General features: G+C 38.1%; 1 protein-coding gene across 1 annotated transcript in view; it reads left to right on the top strand.

Moving 5' to 3' along the window:
- Positions 1-27,480, top strand: part of LOC141556652 (protein amnionless-like) — an 84,510-nt gene that overhangs the window by 21,637 nt on the left and 35,393 nt on the right. The window contains exons 2-3 of the mRNA XM_074291110.1: positions 2,806-2,924; positions 4,482-4,526. Of these exons, the coding sequence (XP_074147211.1) occupies positions 2,806-2,924; positions 4,482-4,526 (164 nt within the window). The remainder of the gene's footprint in view (positions 1-2,805; positions 2,925-4,481; positions 4,527-27,480) is intronic.

Raw genomic sequence — 27,480 nt, 5'->3', positions numbered from 1 at the left:
TCTAGATCATTTCATTTCAATGTTATTTACTTCTTTACTCATCTTAAGTGTGAGGTAGGCTGGAGGTGTTCCTCTATTTCTTCCATGTGTTCCTGGTGTTCTTCCATGTAATGTTGAGATGAGAAAACCATGGTTCGGATATAGTAATAGAATAATAGTTCTTTAAAATATTTTACTACCTAAGCAAATGTAGAGTGTTCCACCTGATGCAATCTCCTCTCATATATGTATTGTCTCATATGGAGCATGAAGGTCTTTGTGGTCATACAACTAATAAGTATTAGAGCCAGTATTTTGAACCCAGGTCTCCTGACTTCCAATTCTATACCCCTTTCCATTACCGCATGCTTACCTCGTGCTCCTTGTTGTGAGGTATCTTCAGGCCAGATAGCTCTGTGCTAGGGAAAACATTCCTATTTTCATGTACAATCTCGACTAGATATGTCCTTGAGGTTGTTCTTAACCCAAAAGATCCTGTGATTCTACCTGAAAGGTTGTAGGAATTCAGCATCAGGAAAGATCTCTTGTCCATAGTCAGCTGGTCAGGGAGACTCTGCAAGCACCCTCAGTGGCATCCTGAGTGAGGAATGTCCCTTCTCCCAACTCCCACCCCTAAAGGAATTTCTCAAATATCTTGGATATTGAAAAATATCTGTGTTGCTATAGAAGCCCCCATTTCTATCCCAACTAGTCTAGTAACATCCCTATTATGGTGCGAACTCCTTGAGGGGAAGCATGATATCTTATTCAGTTTTCTATTTACTTCAGTGCCCAGGATGAGGCTTTAGACATAGGAAATATTTATCTAAGGAAATTGAGTTTGAATCACAGGTCAAAGAGCCCACAATTTAAAGCTGAAAAAGGCCTTAGAGACCATGTAGTCCAACCTCCTGATTTTGCAAAAGAGAAAACTGAGATCCAGGGAGGGGAAGTAGAATATTTGTTGAATTTAATTTAATTTGTCAAACTTCCTCGTTCCTACTTCTCCCCTCAGGCTTGATGAGCTCAGTTTGTATTCTCCTTGGGGAGCCTCCCCCACAGCCCTGGTTCAAGTTCACTGAACTCAACGGGTTTCTTTCAGATCAACATACACCCCCATCCATCCGCCCACAGCTTCCCAGGCTCCATGAAGCTTCAGATGCTTATTTCCAAGAGAGACAGGAGACTAGGAGAAAGAACATGGGCTGCTAGTTGCCTTGCATGAGGAAATCCCAGGGATGAGGTTTTTATGTGGGCACAAATAAAAACAGGATGTGCCTCCTGCAAGCCTCAGAGAACTTCTGATTAACAGGATATTGTTGCCAATAGCAGTAAAGACAGGATTTTCTATAGCATGTGATGATTTAGAAAGTGGACCCTTTGCCTAGTGAGGGAGTAAGTGAAATTACTCATTTCTCTGTTCTTGGAAAAAGTCAAATGAGTGAGAGATAGTAACTTTTAAAACAACATTTTGATAGTATTTTATTTTTTCCAAATACATGCATAGTTTTTTTTAAATTTTTCTCCCTCCCTCTCTTACTTCCCTTCTTCCCAGGGCTGCAAGCAATATGATATACATTAAATATGTGCAGTTCTTTTTGTTTCTATATTTGTCATGTTGTACAAGAAAAATCAGATCAAAATAGGAAAAGCCATGAGAAAGAAAAAACAAGCAAACAAAAACCAAAAAAAGGTAAAAAAAAAAAAAAAAAAAAAAAAGCTTCAATCCATATTCAGCCACCATAGTTCTCTCTCTAGATGGAGATGGCATTTGCCATCAAAAGTTTATTGGAATTGCCTTGAATATGAGAGTAGTAACTTAATTCTGGTCACCTAGCTAGAAAGTGTTAGACTTGGGGACTTGACCTCTTGTCCATGGCTTTTGCTGTTTAATCCAGAGGGTCAGCTTCTCTATGGCCCAGCAGCTGATCTGCAGAGATTGCAGCTTTCTGTTTGTCCACCTGCAGGTTGGGCAGAACTCCCTGGGTCCTTGCTTCCTATCACACTGGCCAGGAGCAGTGACAGAACCTCTATGTTCTGTACAGGTACATTCTGGTATACCTGTATGTCCCCAACATTCCCAATAAGCCCCTGGATAATTTTGGCCCTTGGCTGTTTAAAGAGATGCACTGACGTGTTTGGAGAAAGAAATAGAATGAATTTATCTAAGCACCTTGAAAAAGATACTAGATATTTTTATATGGTTCTGAAGAAAAGTGAGATGATTTTATTCAGTCATCTTTGACCTTCTTCCCTCTTTATCAATTCATTCCTCTCAGTCATAAATAGGAGAAAACTGGAAACTTGGAGGGGTCATTAAAAGACACTTGGGTTTGTAGGATTTAGAGTTAAAGAGAGATGATCTAATCTAACTCCCTCAGTTATTGAGTTACAAACTTTAGAAAGTTAAAGTCGTTACCTGAAGTCATATGAGCAGGAAGTACAGAGCTAAAGTTTGGCTCTTCTGATTTCAAATACAGTCATATGGGTTCTGGTCCTGGCTACTGTAGACCTTGGGCAAAACTCACTTTCCCCTTCTGGCCTCCAGCTATGGTTCTTAAAGTTCAGCTCTGATACACTATGGTCTGTGATTCTAAAACTTCTCTCAAACTCTGATATTCTCAAATTCTAGAAATGTCCTTGAATTGTTACAGAAGAGATTTATATAAGATACCAGGTTGTACTTCTTTGGTGGTATATGGATGAGTCCTGGAAATTAGATCTAGGAGCATCCACTAAAAAGAGATGGATATGTGGAGACAAAAGCCAATCCTGGATAGCTCTTGAGTTATCTCATTTTTCTCTTCTCTCCTCAACCCCTGGCAGAGGTTTCCGTTGCTGTGTATAAGCAGTGGATTCCAAGCACCAATTTTGAAGATGCTTCCAACTGGGACAAAAACCGAACTCCAAGTGAGACCGACATTGCCATATTTGACAGCAATAAGGTATTCTCCATTTCCTGGAATCTTCTTTGTGATTGCTTAAAGAGAGCAAGAGAGTAGGAGATGGATTTGTCACCTAGATAAATGAAAAGGGTAGGATGATGTATCTCTAAGCACCATGAAAAGGATACTAAATTTTTTTTATAATCCTGAAGAGAAGGGAGGTGACTTTATTATGCCATCCTTGACCCTTGTTCTTCTCCCCTAAATCATTCTTCTCGGTCATAAAGTCAGGAAAAAACTGGAAATGGGGGAGCATTAAAAAAAAAGGTGAGGATATTTAATTTGGAGAAGACTAGAAAAGAGAAAGAGAGATGATTATGCCATCCTTGACCCTTGTTCTTCTCCCCTAAATCATTCTTCTCGGTCATAAAGTCAGGAAAAAACTGGAAATGGGGGAGCATTAAAAAAAAAGGTGAGGATATTTAATTTGGAGAAGACTAGAAAAGAGAAAGAGAGATAATATTAAATGATATTTGTTTGTAGAGTGAATGGGAAGACTTCTAGGGCTATCATGGGGAAGAGGAATTAGACTAGTTTTACTAGAGTTAAAAGGCAAAACTGATTTGATTCAAGAAAGCCCTAAATTTAGAGTCAGAGAACCTGGGTTCAAATTCTTTTCACTTATTATCCCTATGACCTAGGCAAAAATGTTTATTTCTCTAGTCTCCAGGTTCCTTATCTATAAATTGAGTGGATTTGATTAGAGGACTTCTAAGATCCCATCTAGTTCTGAGAAACCATGTCTGTTTCCTTACCTCCCTCTCATTTCTCAGTCTGCTTTTGATTTCACTACTTTACTGAGATTACTTTCTCAAAAGTTATCAAAGGTCTTTTAACTGTTAGATACATGTCTTTTCTAAATTTTCATCCCATTTGACCTCTCTGAAGCTTTTGACATTGCCCACTAATTAAATTGGGTTTAACTGATCAGGCATTTCCTAAGTACCTACTATCTAGAGGCTGTTTAAATATATGATCAAAATCCATGACCCTACAAAATGACAAGGAGATAGACTTTGACTCAAAATGAGAAGGGGAGGGGAAGAAAAAAAAAAAAAAAACTTCTTACAATCAGAGTTGTCCAATAATGGAATTGGCTTCTTGAAGATAAAGTGGGTTTTCCATCACTGGAGATCTTCAAGCAGAGCCCGGATGATCACTTATTGGGAATGTTATAGAGGGGATTCCTGCTTAGGCATAGATTGGATCAGATGACCACCCTAATAACTTCTTTCCAATGATTCTGAAATCTAACTAGTTCTACCTCTCATACTTCCCAAGACTTGCTGTTATTCAGTTGTTCCAATTGTGTCCCACTTTCTGATCCCATTTGGATTTTCTTGGTGAAGATAATAGAGTAGTTTGCCATTTTACAGATGAGGAAACTGAGGCAAACAGGGTTAAGTGACTTGCCCAAGGTCATACTAATGGTAAGTGCCTGAGGCCAGATTTGAATTCAGGAAGATGTATCTTTCTGATTCCAGTTAACACTCTATCCTTTTTACCACCTAACTCCCTATGTCACTAACCGTTTATACTTTTCATTTCTTCCCTCAGATGGTCTCTGTATTTATCCGGAGCCCTCATGTCCTTACAGGCGCAGTAAGTATAGCACTTTTCTAGGGGTGCCCAGCACATCCTCTCTTGGGCTACCGTGCTGGTGGAATGGACTGGGGGGAGTTGCTGAGTCAAGACTGAAGTTAGATGTCCCTCAGGATTCAGAGGGAGTTGAAGCTTGGTTTCTGAAATGGATTCTGAACTCTCTCTCCCTCCTCTGAACCCCTATCACACTGAGCATCTGTAATAAGAAGCAATATTATGTAGAAGAAGAAGATTGAATTTAATGCCATAGAGTCATCAATTTAAGACTGAAAAGGCCTTCAAGTTGACTCCCCTCATTTTCAAGAAATTTCAAGAGATTGAGGCTCAGAAAAATTAACTTTTCCCAGGTCATATAGATGGTAGGTAAGCAGCAAAGCCAGTTCCTCTAAACACAATACTTTACAACATACTGTGTTGCCCAAGATCATTCTGACATTATCTGTGTGATGTTAGGTAAGCCTCAGTTTCTTCATCTGTGAAACTGGAATAATGATTATACTTGGCTCTTATCTCACAGGGTTGTTATGATGAAAAGGAAAACTTAAAAAGAATTATAGAATAGTGAACCACCAGTACTTTGTGCTAACTGCTAACACTTTATGAATATTACCTCATTTGATCCTCACAACCATGGAAGATAGGTGCTATTAGTAATCCCATTTTTTACAGTTGAGGAAACTGATGCAGACAGAAGCAGCTAGGGCAATGCAGCTAGCTGACTCATGTTCCTGACTCACGCCAGGCCCAGTCCTCTTTTCACTGCAGCTAGCTGCTTCATCACTATTTGTTCTCACTAGCACAGTAAATATAACCACCTTGTTAGGGATGGCTAAGGCATCCTCCCCTGGATTGATTCTCTGCAAGGAGACATTGTTCAACTAGGAGTTCAGCTGAAGGAGTTTAATGAAGTAACCTCAAATATCCCTTCCAGTTCTAAACCTATGAACCAGGATTCTTAGCTTCAGGAAACTTGCCGTCTTCCTGACAGGATAAGAAATGGGTGCAGATACTATAGGTCAAATGGGACCATCATAAAGTATATAATTAGCATGAAATGCATTGCAAACAGAGAAGGGAAAGGCCACTGGGTGGGAGAAGTGTCGTGGAAGGCTCCTTGGGGAAAGCAGTATCTGAGTTGGGCCTTGAAGCAAAGAAGGAACTGCAGTAGCAGCTGAGGGATGAGCATTCTAAGGACAGATACACAGAATCTGAGACAGATAAAATGGCCTGAATAATAGCTAAGAGTTGGGTGAGTATAGAAATGTCCAGGGGACAATGAATCATCCTGTTTGACTAGAATTTAGAGTGTGAAGGGAACATTGGAAAATAATTATCTCAACACTTCCATGGTTCTGTGACTTCACAGATGCTGGTGCTTGTATCAAAGTGGAGCTTAAGACTCGTGCACACCTTCTTACCTTAAGCTCTTACCTCTCGGCCTTTCCACAAATCCTTCACAGGGTCCACCCAATCTGCCATTCAATCATTGGCCTCCACTTTTTAGCTTGAGCAAAATATCCTCAATAAATTTTGAATCCTTTTGAGCAAACATCCCCAGTAGTTTTAAAATTTTATTATTAATTAATGTTTGTTCATATTTAATCAGAATTTAATAATTCTATAATATTCAATAATAAATCAACACTTATTATTTTCACATAACACTGATATTTGTACACATTATATTATGTGATACTCATATGTCATATACCAACAAATGTGCAAGACATTTATATTATGCTTATTATGTATTAATATTTCTGTACATTATAAAACGTACATAAAATGGACATTAAAAAAGAATGAGATAATATTAAATGATATTTGTTTGTAGAGTGAATGGGAAGCAACTGGTGCTTATTGAGTAGGAGAGTACTATTTATGGTCAGACCTGCAATTTAGGAAACAAATTTGGCAGCTGTATAGAGGATGGATTGTACAGAGGAAAAGGTTAGAGGCAGAAAGACCAATTAGGAGGCTATTGCAATTGTTCAGGCAAGTGGTGAGGAAGCTTGAAATTGCTATTTTAAGTAATGTGGTAAAGAGTCACTTAGAGAAAAAGAAAGAGATTGGTCTATGGTGGTAAGGGCCAAATTGAAATTAGAAAACAAATGTGTAGTCTGTCACACACCATGGGCAGTATGACTTTCTCCATTTCAAAATAATAGGAGCAAACAAGGTGGATGATGGAAGTGATGGATGCTTTAAACTCAGATTGTCTCACTATGTCTAAACTTCTCACCTTTGGCTGAGAGTCAGGACACTTGCATCCCAGTTTTCTTGTTGCCATTTGTTAATTATATGACTTTGGAAAAGGCCTTTCCCTTCTCTGAGGATTAATTTCTTCCTTTGTGCATCTGTCCAAATTCCCCTATAAAATAAAGAGGTTGGATCAGTGTTCTCTAAAGACCCAAATTCCATGTTCTATAATTCTAAGGTCCCTCCCAGCTCTTCCTTTCCCTCCCTTCATTCCTTTCTTCCTTTCTCCCACTCTCCTTCCCTCTCTTCCTCTGTTTCTTTCTCTCTCATTCTCTCCCTTTTTTCTTCTTTCCTTCCTTCTCTCCCTTCTTCCTTCATCTTCTTGCATAAAATGACTAATATAGAAATATTTATATGATTGCACATGTGTAACATATGTCAGATTGCCTACCATCTCAGGAAGGGGGGAGGATAAAAGGGAGGAATAGAATTTGAAACTCAAAACTTTAAAAAATATTAAAAATTGTTTTTACATGTAATTGAGGAGAAAAAATTATATATGGGCACAAATAAATAAAGACAAGATTATTTGAGAAGGAAAAAAGTATTTGCAACTGTTAACAAAGCAGAGAACTGAATGGATTTGAAGGAAGCTAGGGATTCCATAAGATGGAGATGAGCAGAGAGGGCATTCAAGGCAAGGGAATAACCTGTGTAACAAAGAAATAGAACATTGTGTAGAGGGAAAAGCAAGTAGGCCACTTGACAGAGGATTTGAAGGGGATTAACATACTAGGGGAAAATAGGTTAGAGCCATATTGAGAAAGTTTTTAAGTGACAGAAAAAGGAATTTGCATTGTATCCTTGACATGGGAAATGACATGGTACGACCTGTACTTTAAGAACATCAATTATGCAGCAGAGTGAAGGATGGATTATAATGGAGAGAGTTTAAAGACAAGAAATAGTTGAGGTGAGATTTGGCGAACTGAGCTAGGGTGGTGGTTGTGTGAGAGAAGAAGACCCAGAAATTAGAAGGCAGAATCAAGAGGGCTTGGCCACTGATTACAAGTGGGGGGAGAGGACAGGGAAGTCCCAAGAATGACCCAAAGTTGTAAATATTTATAAATAGAAATTAGGAAGGGATATAAAATGGAATGTCTGGAAAGATAGCTATGAGCTAGATTGTTGAGAGTTTTAAATGATATGTTCAAGAGTCTGTATTTTATCCTAGAACAGGATTCTTAAGTGTATATGTGTATATATGTATGTGTTTGTGTATGTATGTGTGTGTAGTATATGTTTATGTAAGCTTGACATGGAACCCCTTTTGCAGTCTGGTGATGTCTATAGACCTCAGAATAATGTTATATAAATATAATATAATATAATTAACAATATAATGTGAAATTTAAATAATGTAAAATAAAACACTTAGATTTCCAAAGGAACCAATTATTATAAAATAGCTAAATTAAAAAAAAAGTTCATGAATTTCTGGTTAAGAATACCTATTCTAAAAGTAATAATAAGTTGCTAAGTATTTTTAAGAAGAGAATTGACATACAGGATCAGCCTGTACCTTAAGAAGATGATTTGTGGAGAATGGAATGGAGTTTAGAAGGAAAGAGGCCATCTAGGAAGATACTGCAGGAGTTGAGAGTTTAACTCAAAGTAGTGACCACTACTTTAGGGGAAGAAGAGGACGGAGGTGGATGATGTTGTGGAGATGGAATCAAGATGATCTAGAAATTGATTGGATTTAGAAAGTAAGGAGGAAGAGAAAAAAAATGCAAGAATGATTAAAGTTAGGAATTTATGATAGAAATAAGGAAGTTTGGAGAAAGAGTATTCTTGGGAGGGGAACATAATGAGTTTTGTTTAGATTTTCTAGGATGAAAATCCTGAAGGGACTTGGAATTCTGCTGTAAATGTGTGTTGCAGACAATTGGAGATAGTGATTAAGTTTAGGAGAGATTAGGGATAGATACTTATGTTGGGTGCAGATTAGGGCTGGATACAGATTTTTGTTTAGCTGTGATCACTGAGAAAATATGTGGGAAGATAAGAAAAGGGGACCTGGACTTGGGCCTTGAAGAGCTCTAATTATCTTCGGCTTCCCCTTTTTCCTTCTGGCTCTGCCAAGAGGGAATACTTCCAGCTCTGGACACATCTTCCAATCCAGGGCAGGGACTGGAATTTTCAAAAGGAACATTTCCTTCCACTTTGTAAGTGGTGACTTGTTCCTGCTCTCTTTGCTGCCAAGATGACTTTGGGGTCCCATTCCAGGCTTCAGTTACTACGGTGGTATCTTTGAGTAGGGCTGGAAAAATGAATCATTAGTGAGTTAATTCAGGGAAGGCATGAGTCTGAGTGCCGGTAAGAGCAGTTGTACTTCCTGAATCACCCAATTCCTAAGTCATATAGACCATTCCACACCACCCAACCTGAGGGGACCTCCCTGCTTGCCTATAATTTCAGTTCAGTTGTTTCCAGACACACCCATTCTCTTTAGTCTAAAGTTCATTCTTCAGCTGTGACAACTCACTTAGGACTGCTCCTCCTACTGAAGGGCATCCCCCTCCCTCTCCCCTGGATGACATGCTTCTCTGAGCCCCTACAGTGGGTTAGGATCTCTGCCTATTTGATTGTGTCTGGCCCCTGAGCATGACCAAAAGAGATCCCCTTCACCATACTCTGGATGGCTCGTGACAGAGGCAGGGCCCTTCTGTTGGACTCCCAGGAACATTGAGTGGAATAGACAGTGCAAAGAAGCAGGTGCGATGTGGCAGGAATGCAGCTGCAGGCAGCTGTTGATTGAGTACCCCAAAGATTCCTGAGCTGAGTTAAAAGCATTCAGGTAAACCTTGAGACTAGTGATCCTTGAGTGTGGTTCAGCTTGGCACTGAGAATGGCTACCTGGTATGTTTTTGGTGCAAGATAAGAGCAATTGTTGGATGACTGAAGCAGAAGAAAGGTGTATTTGTTAAAGAAAGTCTGTATAAGAGAGACAAACAGAGAAACACACAAAAGAGACAAAGATACAGACAGATAGGGGAGAAAAAGAGGGAGAGAGAGAGAGAGACGGGAGAGTGTAGACAGAGAGAAGAAGAGGAACAAGGGAGGATGGGAAAGATGGATTAGTTAATGATTCAGCTATGAGAAATATGACTGGAGCTGAGTCAGTGTGCTCACGAGAGGAAGAGTGTAAGTGGAGGCAAGAGGGATGTGGGTGGCTGGGGAACCTGCTGAAAGCCCCAGAGTAGGCAGGTACCCTGTGCCCGAAACTGTGGAAACTGGGGGAGATTAGTCTTAAGGTCTGGATCTAAATCAGATGTCTCTAGTGAGTCTAAAAGATGCGGGAGGGGTGGGAAGGAAGGGGGAAGGGGGAAAGAAGCCCTGGGTCCTAGTGCCCCTCCAGGAAGTACTTTCATTTGGGACCAGGGGATAAGCAGCAAGAATTACAAAAGCATTTAACTTGAAGTCTATGATATAAGGGGACTGTGGGTGTATTTAAGAAGGTCTATAAACTTGGATGGGAAAAATAACATCTTGATTTCAATATAATTGGTTACCTTAATGACCTTTTAAGGGTCCATGGGAGTCAAGACTAGTAAAGGGATTCATCACACACACACACACACAGAACCCCTGATCTGGGCTTGTTTCATCCCCCTAAATGAGTATTTTCTTACATTCCTGCACTTAGAACAGGGAAAAGAAAACAGGGAGTAGTGGATGGGTGGAGTTTCAGCAGACCTAGAATTTGGGGTTTGAAATGAAGAACTGTAAGGGTGTGAGTGGGTTCATAACATCTTCCCTTAGGCTGGTCACAGCCTGCCCTCCCCTACTAGGTGACTGCAGCCCCGCCCCCCCCCCCCACAGGTGGGCCCAATATGTCCACATTACAAAAGCCTCATTCTCAACGTAATTTGTTTGTCCACATTTAGGACTCATCTGCCTACCTAAGGTCTTCTTTCTAGATTCCTGATGATAGCCTGGCCCTTCCAGGCTAACTGATCAAGGACATGCATCAATCAATCAACAAGTATTTATTAGATACTTACTATGTCAAGCACTGTGTTAAGATCTGGGGAATTTAAAGAAACTCCCCCAAATAGCCGCTGTCCTCAAAAAAGCTTATTTTTTCATGGAATCAGCAAATAGACATCTACAAGATACATATCAAGTATATATATGGAAGGGAACCTCAGAATAGAAATTTTCTAGTATATGGGGAAGTGGAAGGAAAAACCTGCTGAAAAAGGTAGAATTTGTGAGTTTTGATGGAAGCCTGGGAATTCTAAAAGATAAAAAAAATTCAAATAAAGATAAAGAGGGAATTCTAAACAGGGGAGATACTGAGTAACCAAGCACTTATTCAGTTCTTATTATATGACATTTATTGTGCTGAGGGCTGGGAGATACAAAGAAAGGCAAAAAAAAATTATCCCCACCTTCAAAGAGCATACATTCTAATGGAGGAGAAATTATGTAAACTTATAAAAATTCACAAAGTATTTAAATGTATATGTATATGTATATGTATGTATGTATGTATGTATGTATGCAAGATACAGAGAGAGTAGATGGGAGATAATCTCAGAGAGGAAGTCACCAGCAACTGTGGGGTGGGACAGGCTGGGAAAGGGCTTATACAGAAGGTGAGACTCTTGAGCTGAATCTTCAAGGAAGCCGGGAAAATCAAGAGGTAGAGGTTATAGGTCAGAGAATTCCTTTTTTTGCAGACAGCTATGCAATGGCAAAGAGATGAAGGAAGGAACACTGTATGTGAGGAAAAGCAAGAGGCCCTGTGATTGCATGGTAGACTGTATAGAGGGGAATCATGCTTAAATAGACTAGACAGATGGTGAGAGGCCAGATTTGAAAAGCTTTAAATGCCAGCCAGAGAAATGTGTATTTATTCTAAGATAACAAGAAGCCATTGAGTAGGAGGTTTGTGTGTAAAATCAAAATGTGCTTTAAGAAAATCGCTTTGACATCTATGTGGTGGATGGATTTTAGTGGGGTGAAATTTGAGACAAGGAGACCCATTGGAAATCTACTGTAGTAGTCTAGGGGAAAGTTAATAAGGACCCCAATTAAAATGGTGACTATGTGAAGAGAAAAATATCTACCTATTAAGTCTATCTGTCTTTCTACCTACCTATCATCTATCATCTATATGTCTATCATGTTTGTTTATCTATCATGTCTATCCATTTCTCTAACCATCTAAGGTCTGTCTATCATCTATCATGTTTATCTATCTATCCATCCATCTATCATGTCTATTATGTCTATCTATCATGTCTGCCTATCTGTCTATTTTGTCTGCTTATCTGTCTATGGACACAACTATCCTAAGGGATGTCAGTAGTGGACAATGTCAACAACATGTGTGTGTGTGAATGTGGTGAAGATAAAAAATAACAAGATTTGGCAATTGATTGTCATTGTAGGGTGAGAAAAACTGGAAAACTTTCCTGTTTTGAGGATATCAGCCCCTCAAGGTAATTCTCCCTAACTCTCTTGCAGGCCTCCAGAGCAATAGCTGTACAGATACCATTAGGAAAATAGCACACATACCCATTAGAAAAAAAATTACTGATAAGGTACAACTCCCCTCTCCTGCCCCTCCAACAAAACGTCAAAACTTGGAAACTGCCTTAGAAGATGGCAGCCAGGAGATTCAGATCTCACTTAATGGCCAGACTCGAGTAGTTATTAATGGTTCAACGTCATTGTGACAAAAGGTCTCCACTGCAGAGCTTCAGGGATCTTTGCTTGGTCTCACGTTAAGATCTCATTAATGATTTGGATAAAGGCATAGATGACATGCACATCAAATTTGCAGCTGACAAAGCTAGGAGGGATTGCTAATGTATTACATGATAGGATCCAAAAGGATTTTGAAAAGCTAGAATATTGGGCTTAATTTAATAAATTGGAATTCAATAGAAATAGATATGAAATCTCATAGTTGAGTAAAAAAGAAAAAACAATTCCACAAATACAAGGCAAGAGAGGCAGGACTAGATAGCAGCTGTTTTTTGTTTGTTTGTTTGTTTTTGCTTTTGCTTTGTTTTTGTTTTTTGTTTTTTTACTGTAGATATTTTAGTTTATTAGAATAATTATATTCTAGTAGTATATTACTGAAGATCAAAATATGAGTCAGATTGCTTAGTTAATAAGTGATGGTAAAAAAAAATAATGAAGTCTCAAAAAGATATTGCACAATAAAATAGAACTTTCTCAATGAATTGGTAAGAACAATTCATTATCATAATATTCCTTAAATGCAAAACACCAATACAGACATGGGAAAGAAGGATTGTTTCAAATGTAAAATTCTTTGTATTAAAATAAAAACTAGCAGAAAATGGATAGCAGGTCTTTTGAAAAGGATCTGGAGGTATTAGTGGATTTCAAGCTCAATCTGAGTCAATGATCTGAGTATGATGTGGTAGTCAAAAGGTTAGTTACTTGGATTTCAGTAAAATAGGAACAATTTCCAGAATTAGGAAGAAGATAGTCTCATTGCACTCTACTCTCATCAGACTTCATTGGAGTATTGTGTTCAATTCCGTGTGTGAAGGTTGAAAAAATAGACATTAATAAGCTAGAAAGTGTCCAGAAGAAATCACCCCAGATGGTAAAAGGCCTTGAGTCCATGTTATATGAAGATAGGTTAAAGGAACAGGGCATGTTTAGCCTGAAAAAGAAATTTGAAGGCAATAATATCTATCTTTAAGTATTTTGAAAGGCTTTTAGATGGAAAAGCAATTGGATTTCTTCTGTTTGACCCTAGTGGCATAAAACCAAAAAGAATAAGTAGAAGTCACAAAAAGGTCAATTTAGGCTGATATCTAGAAACATTTTTCTAAGAATTAAGGATGTCCAGAAGTGAAAAGGCCTGTCTTGGGAGGTGGTGACTCAGCCCCTGCCCTTGATGGTCTTCAAAGAGAAGTTATCTGACTATTTGTTAGATAGATTATAGTGGGATCCCTTTCAGGCTGTTGAGGGCCCTCTAATTCTCAAATTTTGTGACTCTAGTTTGCCGTCCACTTCATGACGTCAGGGCTCGCCTGTCCCATACTACATGCTCTCTATAGAGTTCCCATTGGTAATGTTAGTCAAGCAAAGCTTTCATGTCCCCAGTCATAGGATGCCTTGCTAAGTGGTCCTCTCAGTCATTATTTAACCCCCATTTCATATAATTCATAACAGAATTTCCTCTTTCTAAGGAGGAAAGCTAAGATGTCTCTCAGGTATTGAAAAATTATTTTTAAAAAATCTAATAAAAATATCTTTCCTGTTGGAGTCACTGACTAGAACTGCCTATTTCCTACTTGTGATGGTTGTGCTCCGTAAGAGCTAGAAAATTCCTCCTTAATCTGCTAATTCCTCAACAGCTGGACTCCTTGGTTCCTTTAGAGGAATTACCTAATCTAGAGGCACACCCTCTACCAATCTGCCAATAATGAAGATCAGCTTTGCTAGGAGTTCACAATGTGTGTGTCTGACTCTAAAACTAGCTCATATAGGCCTGAAAAAGCCTTTTCCCATTGTTTCTGGAGCTCGTGGAGAAAGAATGGCAGGTTCAAGCTCTGGCAGCAGCTCTGCTCTGACTGGGGCATTGAGGGAACCACCATAGTTGCTTGTATGGGATGTAGCTGCTGCTGGACAAGTTGGTTGTGAATTGTTAATATTGTGAAATCTACTTACCGGGGGTAGCTAGGTGGCGCAGTGGATAGAGCACCAGCCCTGAATTCAGGAGGACCCGAGTTCAAATCTGGTCTCAGACACTTAACACTTCCTAGATGTGTGACCCTGGGCAAGCCACTTAACCCCAGCCTCAGAAAAGGGAAAAGGAAAAAAATACAAATTGAAATCTGCTTACCAGTTCATGGATTCCTTGTATCATACTGTGCTAAATATGTTCAAAATATGTATACTGATGGACAGACAAACTGCATCTGACTTTGTATCATAGTTTGAACTCTTCATCCACTTGTTTTTTCCTGTATGGATAGTTAAGCGAAATATTTTTGTGTGACTATGGATCTCATTGAAGAAGCTTGGAAATCCATCCCACCCCATCCCATCCTTGACCCAATCTTGATACAATCAACCCAAAGAGGAGACATGCATCGGAAAGACCTTGTCATCTCTGGTAATCAGCTTCCATTTCAACTTCATTTCTGTGCTGAACATTCTCTATGTCAACGGCAACTACCTATATGGTGGGTCTGATTCCTGTCTCAGGTGTAGACCATTGTAAATAATCAGAGGGTCATTTGACAAAGTTGTTTCTTTTGTTATGTCTTTCCAGGAATCTTGTATTGAAATATGTTGAAAGTACTTTGCTGAAGGAATATTTATGACAGAATTAAATTTCCAGTGAACTGATGCTCAAACAATAACCATGAGGGAATCTATCATTCTTTAATGAAGTGTCTCCACAATCCAACTACAAACAGTTGCATCTTTGCAGCTAGGTGATATAGTGGATAGAATCTGAGTCAGGAAGACCCCAACCTAAATTCTGCCTCAACCACTTATTATTTGTGTGATCCTGGACAAGTCATTTAACTTTTGCACCTTCTATTTCTTCACCTATAAAATGAATGAAAAAAGTATTTACTAAGTGTTTACTTTGTACTCAGCACTGGCAATACAAATGTAAGAAGACAAGGCAATCTTTGATCTCAGGGAATTCATATTCTTTGCTTCTCTCTTCTCTGCTTTAATTTTCCCTTTAGTGTCTGGGAATTTGTTTTGCTTGTGACTTCCGTCCCATACTGCTTTTCCTCTTTACTCACCCTTTGGTGAATTTCTACATTAAATTGTTTGTCTCTGTGTTTAATCCTTCTTTGTCCATATCAGATATGAATGAGGTTAATCTAATACCCATTCCTTTATTTGTGTTTGTGAATTCTGCTTAGAAATCCCAATTGTGAGAAAGATCAACTTCCACCCCTTTTTGTATCCTGTTTCCATTAATATAACTCTCTTGTCATTTTCCCTTTTTTCACTCTTCACACCCTCAGAACAAAACCAATCCATCCTTGTGTCTCTGTTTTTCTTATTTAACTCCCTCAATACTCTTTGATGATTTTAAGATACATTTCTTCTTCCGCTGATTGAATGTTAGCAGTATATCATCATATAGTTCTTTCCAAATATTCAAATAAATTTATCTTTCTAGGTTTCTCTGGACTCCTGTATTTGTATTTAAAAGTTTCTACTCAGCTCTTTTTATCAGAAATATTTGAGTTTCTCTTTTCCGTTAAAAATACATTTTTCTCCTGTAAGGTTATACTCAAGTGTGCAGGATAATTTATAATTATCCTAACATTATAAACCTATCTCTCTTGCCTTTTGGTATATTGTATTCCAAAAGCTCTTCTCATTTTTGATAGAAGCTGTGTAATACTAATTGTGATTCTTTGATATTTAATTATTTTGTTTGATTGCAATAGTTTTTCTTGAGATCTGGATTTTAGCTATGATATTCCTGGGACTTTTCCTCTTGGGATTTCTTTCAGGAGATGATTGGTAGATTCATTGTCTTTAATTTGCCTTTTGGTTCTAATAGAAACAGGCAGTTTTCATAGATGATTTCTTAAAATATAGTGTCTTTACTTTTCTAAAAATCATAGTTTTCAGGGAATTTTAGCTTTTCTTAAATTCTCTCTTTTGTTCATATTTTCCAGGGTAGTTATTTTTGATATTAATTATCTCATATTCCCCCCCCTTTTTTTGTCTTTTGATGTTACTTAGTAACATCTCATGCATCTCATGCTATATTTCATGCAAAAAATTATATTTATTTAATTTGTGCTAGTTTTCAGGGGGTCCATTTCTAGGACAAATTTTACTTCTTTCTCTTTTAAACAATTTATTCTTCTTCCATTTCTTTCCTTCAGAACTTTTTTCCTTTCCCTTTTAAAAAAAATCTCTTGCTCCATTTCTTCTAAGTATTCATGTAATCTTTATAGGAAATCCTCTCTTTTTCCATTTGAGTTTCTGCTTGTAGTTATAAGCTCTTCTTTGGGAGGACTCTCTAGACTGACAATAAATTTTATACTTGTGTTTTCTTTGATTTACTCATTCCTCTACCTTTAGTTTTTGAATTGGAACTTTGTGCCAGAGTCCAGCCCTCTCTACTGGAATGATTAACCCTGATTGTTCTCTTCTTGAGTTACCTGGGTTTGGGTGATGACATCCATGTGCTGGAATTAGTCTCTCTCACTACCGTCACTCCCTGATCTTTGAAATTCAGAACTGAATTTTTTGAACCCTCAATTACATTTTAGAACAGAGCATTAGGGACTTCAGATAATTGCCTGGGTTGTTCCAATATCCAATACAACTTTTTCCTTTTCCTGTCCTACCATGCTGGTCATGTCAGTCACTAATTGCTACTTGTTACCCTTCTCCAGGGCATCTAAGGTTTCCATCCCAGATCTTTCTCAGGGAAGCCATTTACTTTTGCTGCCTCTGGACAAATAGTTTTGAAGATTTTATATATATATATATATATATATATATATATATATATGTATGTATATATATATATATGTATATATATATATATATATGTATATATATATGTATATGTATGTATAACCAGCACACATGGGCTTCTGAATGGCTTTTTGTACAATTTGGGGCTAGAAAGAGTTATTTAACTATAGATTCTCATTGGGTTTCTTGATCATTATTTGGTCTGATGCAAACTTCAAAGTTTCACTGTTCTGCCTTCTCTTCAGGCAGTCATTTTGGACAAAAGCTTTATCATCATCATCATCATCATCATCATTTCCTGTAAATAAACTTTTTTTTTACATATATATCCTATTCATCCCTATCCCTCTCTTCTCCCATTTTTCCCCTGAAAGAGAGGATAAAGATGTCATAGATTTTTTCTTGCTGTTTCTATAGACACTGAATCCAAAAGTCAGCTTATCCATAAAGCTCACCAAAGATACTGATTTTTACCCAAGGGAATTTGGTATAGCAGTCTCTTAAGATCTGTTCCATATTTAAGAGTCTAGTTAGAGATTGTCACAAACTTGTCCTCAGTTCAGTTCAGCTCTCCTCATTGAATAAAAGCTTCTCTCTTCAAAGCAACCCTGATGAGGCTTTTCTGCTCCTTTGAGTAAGGACTTAAGAGTAGAATTCTAGGTAAGAGATGTGAATCAAGGTGGGCCTCCAAGTGTGGACACTAGGAAATGATTTTGTCTTAGAGAGAGGAAAGAAATCTGTATGGGTAGGAAAAAGGGGCTCTAGGGTAAGGCAGAGGTGACTGTTTGCTGCTCATGTAGCTTGTCAGACTACATGGCCCTGGATTCTTGCACCAATCCTCCACAGAACAAAGCAATATTTTGAGAACTGTATTAATATAGTCCTGAAAGAATCAATCTTTGATTAGCATAGATCTGACCCAGCTATGAGCCTTTTCACTGGAGAAGAGGACACTTGGGGAGAAGCCATATCCAGAATCTGGATATGATTATAATTAGTAAGAGTTTATAAAATTCTTGTGAGCCAGTTTGAGTGGGTCCATATCACAGGAGGTATATTCATATGGCATTCAAGCTAACAACTGCACATTGAATAGCAATTGAATTGAATTGAATTAAAAAGCAGTATGGTGCATTAGGAAGAACATTTTATTTGGATTCTGAAGCATTGCCACTCACTGGCTGTGAGTTGACTCAGTGGAGAGAGACCTAAGTTTAAAGGTGATCTCAAACATTTACTAGCTCTATGACCTCAGGCACTTCACTTAGCCTCTGTTTGCCTGTATCCACTGGAAAAAGAAATGGCAAACTACTCCAATATCTTTGTAAAGTAAGCCCTGTGGACAATATGGGTGTGCTATGGTCACTGGGTCATGGTGACTACTTTGTCAATCACTACTTTTGTGAGAACTTGGAGAAGTCCCAGTGCCTGTTTGAGATTCAGTTTCTTCATTGGTTAAAGTGAGGAGGTTGAACTCAATAATTTCTAAAGACCCTCAGACTTAGTGCCTCAGATCCTACGTGGGATATCTCCTTATTCCTTATTCCTATAGAATTGAGAGTCTTATCCAAAATAAATGCATAGATGGGCCAATCAATCGACAAACATTTATCAAGTCTCACCTATATGTCAAGCATTGTGCTAAGTTCCAGGGATACAAAAAGTGGCAAAAGACTATTCTTACCCTCAAAAATCTTACTTTCTGATGTCACACCATTGAAGAATGTTTTGGTTTTCCATTCCTTCATACTCATTTTCTATTTAGTCCTATACTTGTATGGCCAATTAAAACAAAAGTCCCATTCCTACTATCAATTTAGGTAAAATGGAAATGTGCTTGAATATCCTTATGATGAGAAGTTAAGGTAGAATGAGGAAAGAAAAAAAAAAAAGCACCTTGTTTAGAGGAGATTTTTGTTGTTTGTCCTTTCTTGAAGAGGACCATGATATCAGGGAGGTGATGCCATGACATGCAAGTGAATTGGATTTAAGTGAGGGGGACAAGGTCAAGGTCACCTGATTTACTTTCCCCTCCAGAGCCATCTGGGTCCAGTAGCCAGATATAGATCAGGAAGACTGGAGATGGCCCTGGATGCCATGGGAGACCTTAGTCTTTTTAAGCTAAGGTCTTCAACAGTTCTTAGGTCACACCTATTTAGTGATTAAGGCTAGGTAACAATTAAGAAAAAGAATCTCCTCTTTCACCTAATCCAAAAAAAAAATTAAATTAAACTGGTAGGGGAAGACTCTCAGGATTTTTGGCCAATGCAGAAATTATTGTTTACATGCAATCTGAGTTAATCAGGACCCAAACAATGACCAAATAGGACTTGGCCTGGGACCTATTGCTGGACAGTCAATGAGAATCAGAGTGGTTTTGGTTTAAGGTTGTTGTTATTGTTTGACCTTCCTTCTGGAAGAAGACCCTGACATCATAGAGGTGAAGCCATGTTGTGCAAGTGAAAGAGGTAAAGTGGTTACAGCTTCAGACTCTTCAGGCTCCAACAGCCTGACTTCTTCTGGCCTCAGAACCTCAGGGAGTAGAATTTGGTGGGTTTTCTGAGTTTCCAAATACAGTGAGTGCTCTATTCAAAGCAACCCCTTTGTCAGAAGCAACCTAGGTTCCCTGAAAAATAAGCTAGGCTCAACTTCTTAAGAAGTTTCAAAGCAGCAGTTTTCTTTTGAATGTTTTTTATAGTTTTATTTTTTTCCATAGCAAGCTGATGGCTCATTTCACTATCTAGCTATTGCCTTTTATACACAGTAGGAACATTTTGATTTCTTGTAAATGCATATCTTCCTTCTACCTTACTTTCCTGTTTCTTCCTTAGCTGAGATATCCCACATTCAGACTGTTCAGTATGGTTTGCCAGACTCTCTAAAATCCTCTGAACAGCAAAGTTATTCAGCAAAATTCTCTCATGTTGCTTCAATTCTTAATAGCAAATTTGGGGCCTGTTTCATAACACTAATTCCTTGGACACCAGGTTCCTCTGAATTAAATGATAATTTTCCTTTCCAATGAATTGACATCTTTATGATCAATCAGTACACATTTGCAAGAGAAAACAGTCATCATCCTTGTCTGATTATTCTTGTTAGTGATATTCTTTTGTTAAATTGTTTCTACCTAAATTATAGAGAGGTTGTTCTGACTTAACAGGATCCAGAGTGACCTCTATCTTCAAGCATATCTTTATTTCTTGTTGTTGCTTTTTCTGGAATTCATCTTCTCAAACCAACTCTGTCTTTTATTCCTTTTTTCCAGTGATTTTCATGATATTCATTTTCAGTGATTCATTCATCACTCTTATATCCATCCATATGGCCATAGTTATAACCAAAGATCACTCAAAAAATTAACAAACATTTATTAGACACCTATTGTATGTAAGGCACTAGAATAAGCTCTGGAGATACAAAAAGAGGCAAATGATAATCCCTGTCCTCAAGGAGCTTACAATTGAATCAAATATCTTTGCTCCTTTGCTTGTACTGTACTAAAGGTGTTTTTATAAGATACTTGTGATCTCTGTTCACTTGATTTCTCATATTCACAAACAGGATGGTTTTATTCATTCCTACTTGGAACAGATTGACTAGAATCTTTGCACCTTAACTATATCCACAGTGTGGCTTCCTTGCCTTCTCTCCATGGGTCATATATATGAGGATGACCTGAGTTAGGTGAGGTTTAGTCTTCCCAGGGTAAGGGCTCCATGGCAACTTTGTAGTGTTCTGTGGTTATTGATTTTTCAAATCTGATAGAGGATGGGGCAGATCATCCAATTTGATGCTCCCTCTCTTTATGGGTTGTATCATTCTCTCAGTCTTTCAACCTCTTTCAGATCACTAGCCCTGACTGTAGCTCTACTATGAATTACATCATTATCTCAAATCCTTATTTCTTCTTTCAGTAGTAATCTCCTTTGCAGAGTATCCATGTAAAGTATGAAAACAAATAGATGCTTCCTCTCTCCTCCATCAATAGTTTTAATGATATGTTTGCTGTTGATGAGGAGTAAATTGAGGTTCTAAACCAAGATGGAGTAGTTCCTCTCTTCCTGGGTCTGATTATCTCTCTCCTTCCCCAAAGTAACCAACGGGCGGGTTCGGTAGCGAATGAATTCGCTACTCAATGCTGTATAGAAACAAAGTCTTTATTGATAGTAAAGGGACAGATAGGCATTTGGCCTCCAGGAAGACCAAATTGCCTGCAAGAGGATGCCAGATGGCGAGCACTAGGCTGGTATGAACCGAGTGCAAAGATTCCATTTTTCAACCTTCCTTTTATACATAACTAGGGTCATCAAAACAAAGTTTGCACAGAGGTGTTATCCGAGAGGTTCTGGAGATATTTGTAAATAAGACAGGAATTCTCTGTTGTTGTAAATAAGACAGGAATTGTCTGTTGTTATCTCTTTCCACCTCTCCCAAAAAGGAATTTCAGATCATTAGAATGGGGGCTGAAAACCCAAGCCAGCTCAGATCCGGTGGGGCCTAAGTACAGCCCATACTGGCTCAGATACAGAAGTTGTATCTGTTGAGATCAGACAAGGAATCTTAAAGGCCCGCATCATTGTGACACCCCACCAACACTAAAGCATTTCTCTAGTCTTTGAAAACAAGTCTGCCATATGAGTTAGCTAGATATTCTTCAAAGCTCCATGGAAATTCAAAAGCTGACCAACCATTCTGCTAACCATATTTTCTAACTCAAATTCGGTGGTAATTCTGTAACCTTGTTCCTCAGATAAGAACATGGTATACATACACACAAACACACATACATACATATATACACAATGGAGTGTGCATTCATTCAAGAGAATGACCCTCTCTAATGATATGTCTAATTTTAGTCTCATTCATATTCTTTGCATAGCTATTCAGATCTGAAGAGTTAGCTCTTTTTTACCTCACCCTGGGAGAAGATACTGCTTTCTGCCCTAGAGGACCAGTTCCAGGGAATGTGTCTCCCTGATTTCAGAACTCCCTTTAGACTCTTGCTGCCCACCTCCTTTCTCAGTAAAGCCCCTTATCTCTTAACCATCTTCCTCAGGAGGTGTTAGATCAGTTTCCTAGGGTTGTTTGCTACTGTTGGTGTATATTTTATTTTTGCATGATATGACAGACTAAGTATTAACTGAGGAGTCTTCCCAACCTTGACCTTGCTATAGATTCCTTTCTAATCTCTCAATTCTTTGATCTTTCTTTAAAATGTTCCTCTCTAGAAATGGGTTGGTAGGATGATGCTATGCCACGCTGATGGGCTTGGTTGTTAAGAGATTATTACTTTTTCAAGTTCTATCCTCAGGAGTAACTTTACCTCTGTCTAGTCTCTCCCTTAATCCCTCTCCTTTGGAGAAGTAGTTCTCTTCAAACCAAATCCATGGAACAATTGGCAAGAAGGGGACAATAGTCCTGCTTTTTATTGCTAGAGAGCTAGTCACAGCCTCAGACACTTAACTGCTGACTCATTCATTGTTCTTAACATTAAATGTTCTTAACTTTTTTATGTGTCATGGATTCCTTAGCAATTATAAATTATAATTATATAAATTGTAGACTCTTCAGAATAATTTTTTAGTTAGATTTCAGTTAAATTTCAGTTAGAAGTTAGTGAAAATAAAGATGTAATTCCCTCCCCTCCCATTTGCTTTTTGATATCTATGAAACCTAAGTTAAAACCTCAGATCTAAAGAATATATCATTCTCTCTCTCTCTCTCTCTCTCTCTCTCTCTCTCTCTCTCTCTCTCTCTCTCTCTCTCTCTCTCTCTCTGTCACTCTCCTCTCTCTCTCTCTCTCTCTCTCTCTCTCTCTCTCTCTCTCTCTCTCTGTCACTCTCCTCTCTCTCTCTCTCTCTCTCTCTCTCTCTCTCTCTCTCTCTCTCTCTCTCTCTCTCTCTCTCTCTCTCTCTCTCTTTTCCTTCCTTCCCTTCCTCCTTCTGGAAAACTGTGAATATGAATCAATAATTTTCTTTGTTACCAAGCTGCAGCTAGGGGGAAAAAAGCACTTGGGCAGAATACTTACTTTAAATCTTTTTCTCTCTCTTTTTTTCTGGGAACACTACTATTTTCTTTTTCTACTGCAGTTATACAACGGCACTCAGAAGTGAGCAAAGCAGTGTTTAATCATGTGTATCATAAAAGTTTACATTAAAGATAGATATGCAGGAAAAATTAATAAACTATAAAGAAATGGAGATAAGATACAAAGAGATGGGCACACAGCCACATACTCCCATTGAGAAGAGTGAAAGGAGAAGGATGAGAATTACCAGCTCAGAAGTTAAAATGGTTTCATCAATTCAATTCTGCTCTGTCCCTCTTCAGAATTATTATAGGCCCAGCCCTGATATCCCAGAATTGACTCCTGTTAGCTCCTGGCCTTTCTTAATCTTGGTACAGAAACTTAGCATAACTGCCAGGATGGAAGCTCCTTAAGCTGGAGCCCTGACTCTCCTGTTTCCATGTGCCTTGCGGTCCTGGTCCAAGCATGCTCTTTAGTTAGGTTTCTCCTGTCATGAGAGGGGCTACCTTTTTAGTCAAAGCATCTTTGGCAGTGCCAAACAGGAGCTAGACTTATAATGTCTTTCTTCCTATTGAGTCTACTCCTAAAATTAGGAGACCACTACCTTGTGAGTTTCTAGTTCAGAATGTCATAATACAATATAAACATGTAAACCCCAAGTTTTTTTTTTTATAGTGGCAAAATAAAAATAATAACTTTAATGCTAAAATAATTATGAAATATGTAGTATACAGAGTAATACAAGTGAAATATTAGTTTATGAAATTAATATGTACAGGCAGATGAATGTCATTAATCCCATGTTTGTCAGTAGCAGTCAGGGACTTTGCATTTGTTATTATAATGAAGTCATAATGAGAGAGAAATTGCTTATGGGAAAGAAAAAAATTCAGTGATACCCGATGAAGCCCCCTATGTAACAGGTGCTGGGACTGATACCCCCATGTATAGCCTAGATAGAGTGGTTCTCTCTTTACCTGGCTCATTTTCCTTATTCTTTCTCTCATCCTGTTTAAGGTAGCTGAAAAGGATGTTTTGATATTTCTTATTTATTTAAATCTCAGTCTCTTCTAGTAATTAGTCAATTATCTCTGAGCCCCACTTCATTAAATTTTATTTATACTATTAATACAATATTCATATTTATCAGCATTAAATATTATTTTATAAATCTCTTGTCCCATAACAATTTGTTTATCTCTGTCTCTCTCTCTCTCTAGAGATACACACCTACACACACACATTCTCTTAATCTAATCTACTAGACTTAAATACATCAAAGTTAATGCTTACACTATCTCTTAATGGTGTAATGATTTTTTTAAAAAGGCATAATTATTTATAATATATTAATTATAGGAAAGATCATAGTTAAAGTTACCTTTCACCATCACTACAACCAATGACTTCTCATTTCTGGAAACATAGTCCCATCATTTCTCTCAGGATATCAGTTTTTTCAAGAATTCTTTTCATGTTAACTTCACAGGTTTAAATAGTTCTCAAAAAAGATATTCTCTTCTTTGTCTTTTTTCTGAATGTCATTCAGTTTTTTCTAACCATGAAAGGTTAACTCATCAGAATGATAGCTAATCTGTCGGTCTTTCAAAATTCCGCAGCATTTAAAAAATACAATGTTAGTATGTATGATCTCCCAAAAGATCATAAACTGTTGAAGTTGGTATTATGTGTGAGTTTAAAAAGTGGTCACTGATTTCTAGTTTAGCAATATTTGGGCTGCTCAAACCTTTGGATTTGGGGTTGTCTTCCTGACAGCTTAATATTCATGGAATGGAGGGTCACTGCCTATGGATGCGAGTTAGGATCTAAAAAAAAAAAAATCCTAATAAGCTAGAGTGAAGAATTAAATCTGATAAGATAAAATTTAATAAAAAGAAATGAAAAGTTCTACATCTGAGTTAGAGAAACTAAGTGCACAAGTCTAAGATGAAGGAGGCAAGGTGAAAAAGATCAAGGGTTCCTAGGGGTGAGGTAGGGATGGTGGATAGGGACTATAAACTCTGTTAGAGGCAGCTGGTTGATTGGTTGGTTCAATAACTAATCCTTAGTTATTGAAGAGTACAAAATGACATCACTATGTTAGAGTCAAATTAAAGTTCATCAGACTGGTTGATTAGGCCGTATGAGCTCAGAATGCTCTGCCACAGGTCAGACACAAATAGTCCCTATAAACATTTGGGGTAGACTCTCTAACTTTGCATCTCTCTGAATTAATTCAATTCCGCCTTGTTCAAAGAGCACAGCATCTTCTCTGATGAGGGCATGCCCCATGCTAGACAATTCTGTTCCAATATCTCCTGTGTCATGCAATCAATTCTAAAGTTCTTAAGAGAGACCTTGAGAGTGTCCTTGTATCGTTTTTTTTCTGATCGCCTTGTGAATGTTTGTCCTGTGTGAATTCTTATAAAATATAGTTTTTTGGCAAGTGTTACATTTGGCATTCGAAGAGTGTGGCCAGTCCAGAGGAGCTGAGCTCTCTGCAGTAGAGTTGGAATACTTGGCAGTTCAGTTTGAAAAAGTATCTCAGTATCTCCTACCTTATCCTGCCAGGTGATCTTCAGAATCTTCCTAAGACAATTCAAATGGAAGTGATTCAGTTTCCTGGCATGGTAGACTGTCCGGGTTTCACAGACATACAGCAATAAAGATCAGTACAACAGTTCTGTAGACCTTCAGTTTCTCCTTTCCCATATTTTCCTTCAGAGCTTCCCAAACGCTACAGGACCGTGAAACTGCTCAGTACCTTCAGGCAGTTTTCTAAGACTAGGTTAAAGATGAGTTGTCAATCTGCTTTGATGGAGAGAATTTCCACAAAAGGAGTTCCTCTGTAGGTACAGAACCATCTCAAACAAAGAGAAGCTAAAGTCCATAGTGTTGTTTGGAAGCTAAAAAAGATCACATGCGTTTAGTCTGATATTAAAATCATAGGAATAGAGCTAGAGTTGGAGGGGAGCTTCCAGTGCATTTTGTTCAATTTTCTCATTTTAGATGATAAAGCTGAGACCCATACAAGATAAGTGAGTTTTGCACGGTCCCACAAGAAGCAAGTAGTTCTCTCAAGATTTGAATCCAGGTGGTGTGGATCCTGAAATCTTTGCTTCGGTGGAGCCATTTCTGGAGTATAGAATTCTATTTAGAAATTCACATTAACAAACTGGAATGAGTCCAAAGGAGGGTGACCAGGGCTAGTAACCAAGTCTAGGAGCCCTTGGTGATTAGGGGAAGTCACCAAAAATGTATCAGAGTTGAGGAATAGAGGGTTGATAACTATGTTCAATGAGTTAAAGAGTAGCAAGGAAGAAGTTTTAGACTTTATTGGTTTAGCCACAGGGAATGTAGAGCTTGACACAATGGGGGGGAGTTGAAGGGAGGCTGATTTTGACTTGCCTCATTTAGGTTGCCTCAGGAGGTATTGACTTTCCCATTAGTGAAGGATTTTAAGCAGAAGATGGCTGGCCACGGATCTATGTTGAGAACTTCTCTTAGGAACAGTGATCTTATATTGGTCCTGAACTTTTGGTTCCTTTCTGATTTATCTTATGGAGAACACTAGAAAGTGAGAAATGTGTTCAGTTATCTAATCCAACCAGGTTTTTCAATCATAATTCCATGACATATCACTAGATGAAGGCACTGACACATAATGCAGCTTAACCACTCACTGTACAATGCCAACAACCTGCTGGAGTTCTGTATTGTATCCTGTTTCTTGTCTCAAGTGACTCCCTTTTTCCTTTGATAAACTCAGTCTTCTCCTCTCTGATTTTTTTTCTTTTTTTCTTTTCTTTCTTTCTTTTTTTTTTTTTTTTTTTGCTGAGGCAATTGGGGTTAAGTGACTTGCCCAGGTCATACAGCTAGGAAGTGTTAGGTGTCTGAGACCAAATTTGAACTCGGGTCCTCCTGACTTCAGGGCTGGTGCTCTATCCACTGTGCCTCCTACCTGCTCCTCTTTTTAAAAATTTTAATAGTATTTTATTTTCCAAATATATGTAAAGATAGTTTTCAATATTCATTTTTGTAAAACTTGGTGTTCCAGATTTCTCTCCCTCTCTCCTCCCTCTCATCTCCCCAAGCAATCTGATACAGGCTAAATTTGTGCAGTTCTTTTAAACATATTTTCATATTTGTCGTGTTGTATAAGAAAAATCAAACCAAAAGGGGGAAAAA

Source organism: Sminthopsis crassicaudata, chromosome 2, assembly GCF_048593235.1.
Source record: "Sminthopsis crassicaudata isolate SCR6 chromosome 2, ASM4859323v1, whole genome shotgun sequence".
Lineage (NCBI taxonomy): Eukaryota > Metazoa > Chordata > Mammalia > Dasyuromorphia > Dasyuridae > Sminthopsis > Sminthopsis crassicaudata.
This window is presented reverse-complemented; position numbering and strand designations above follow the sequence as displayed.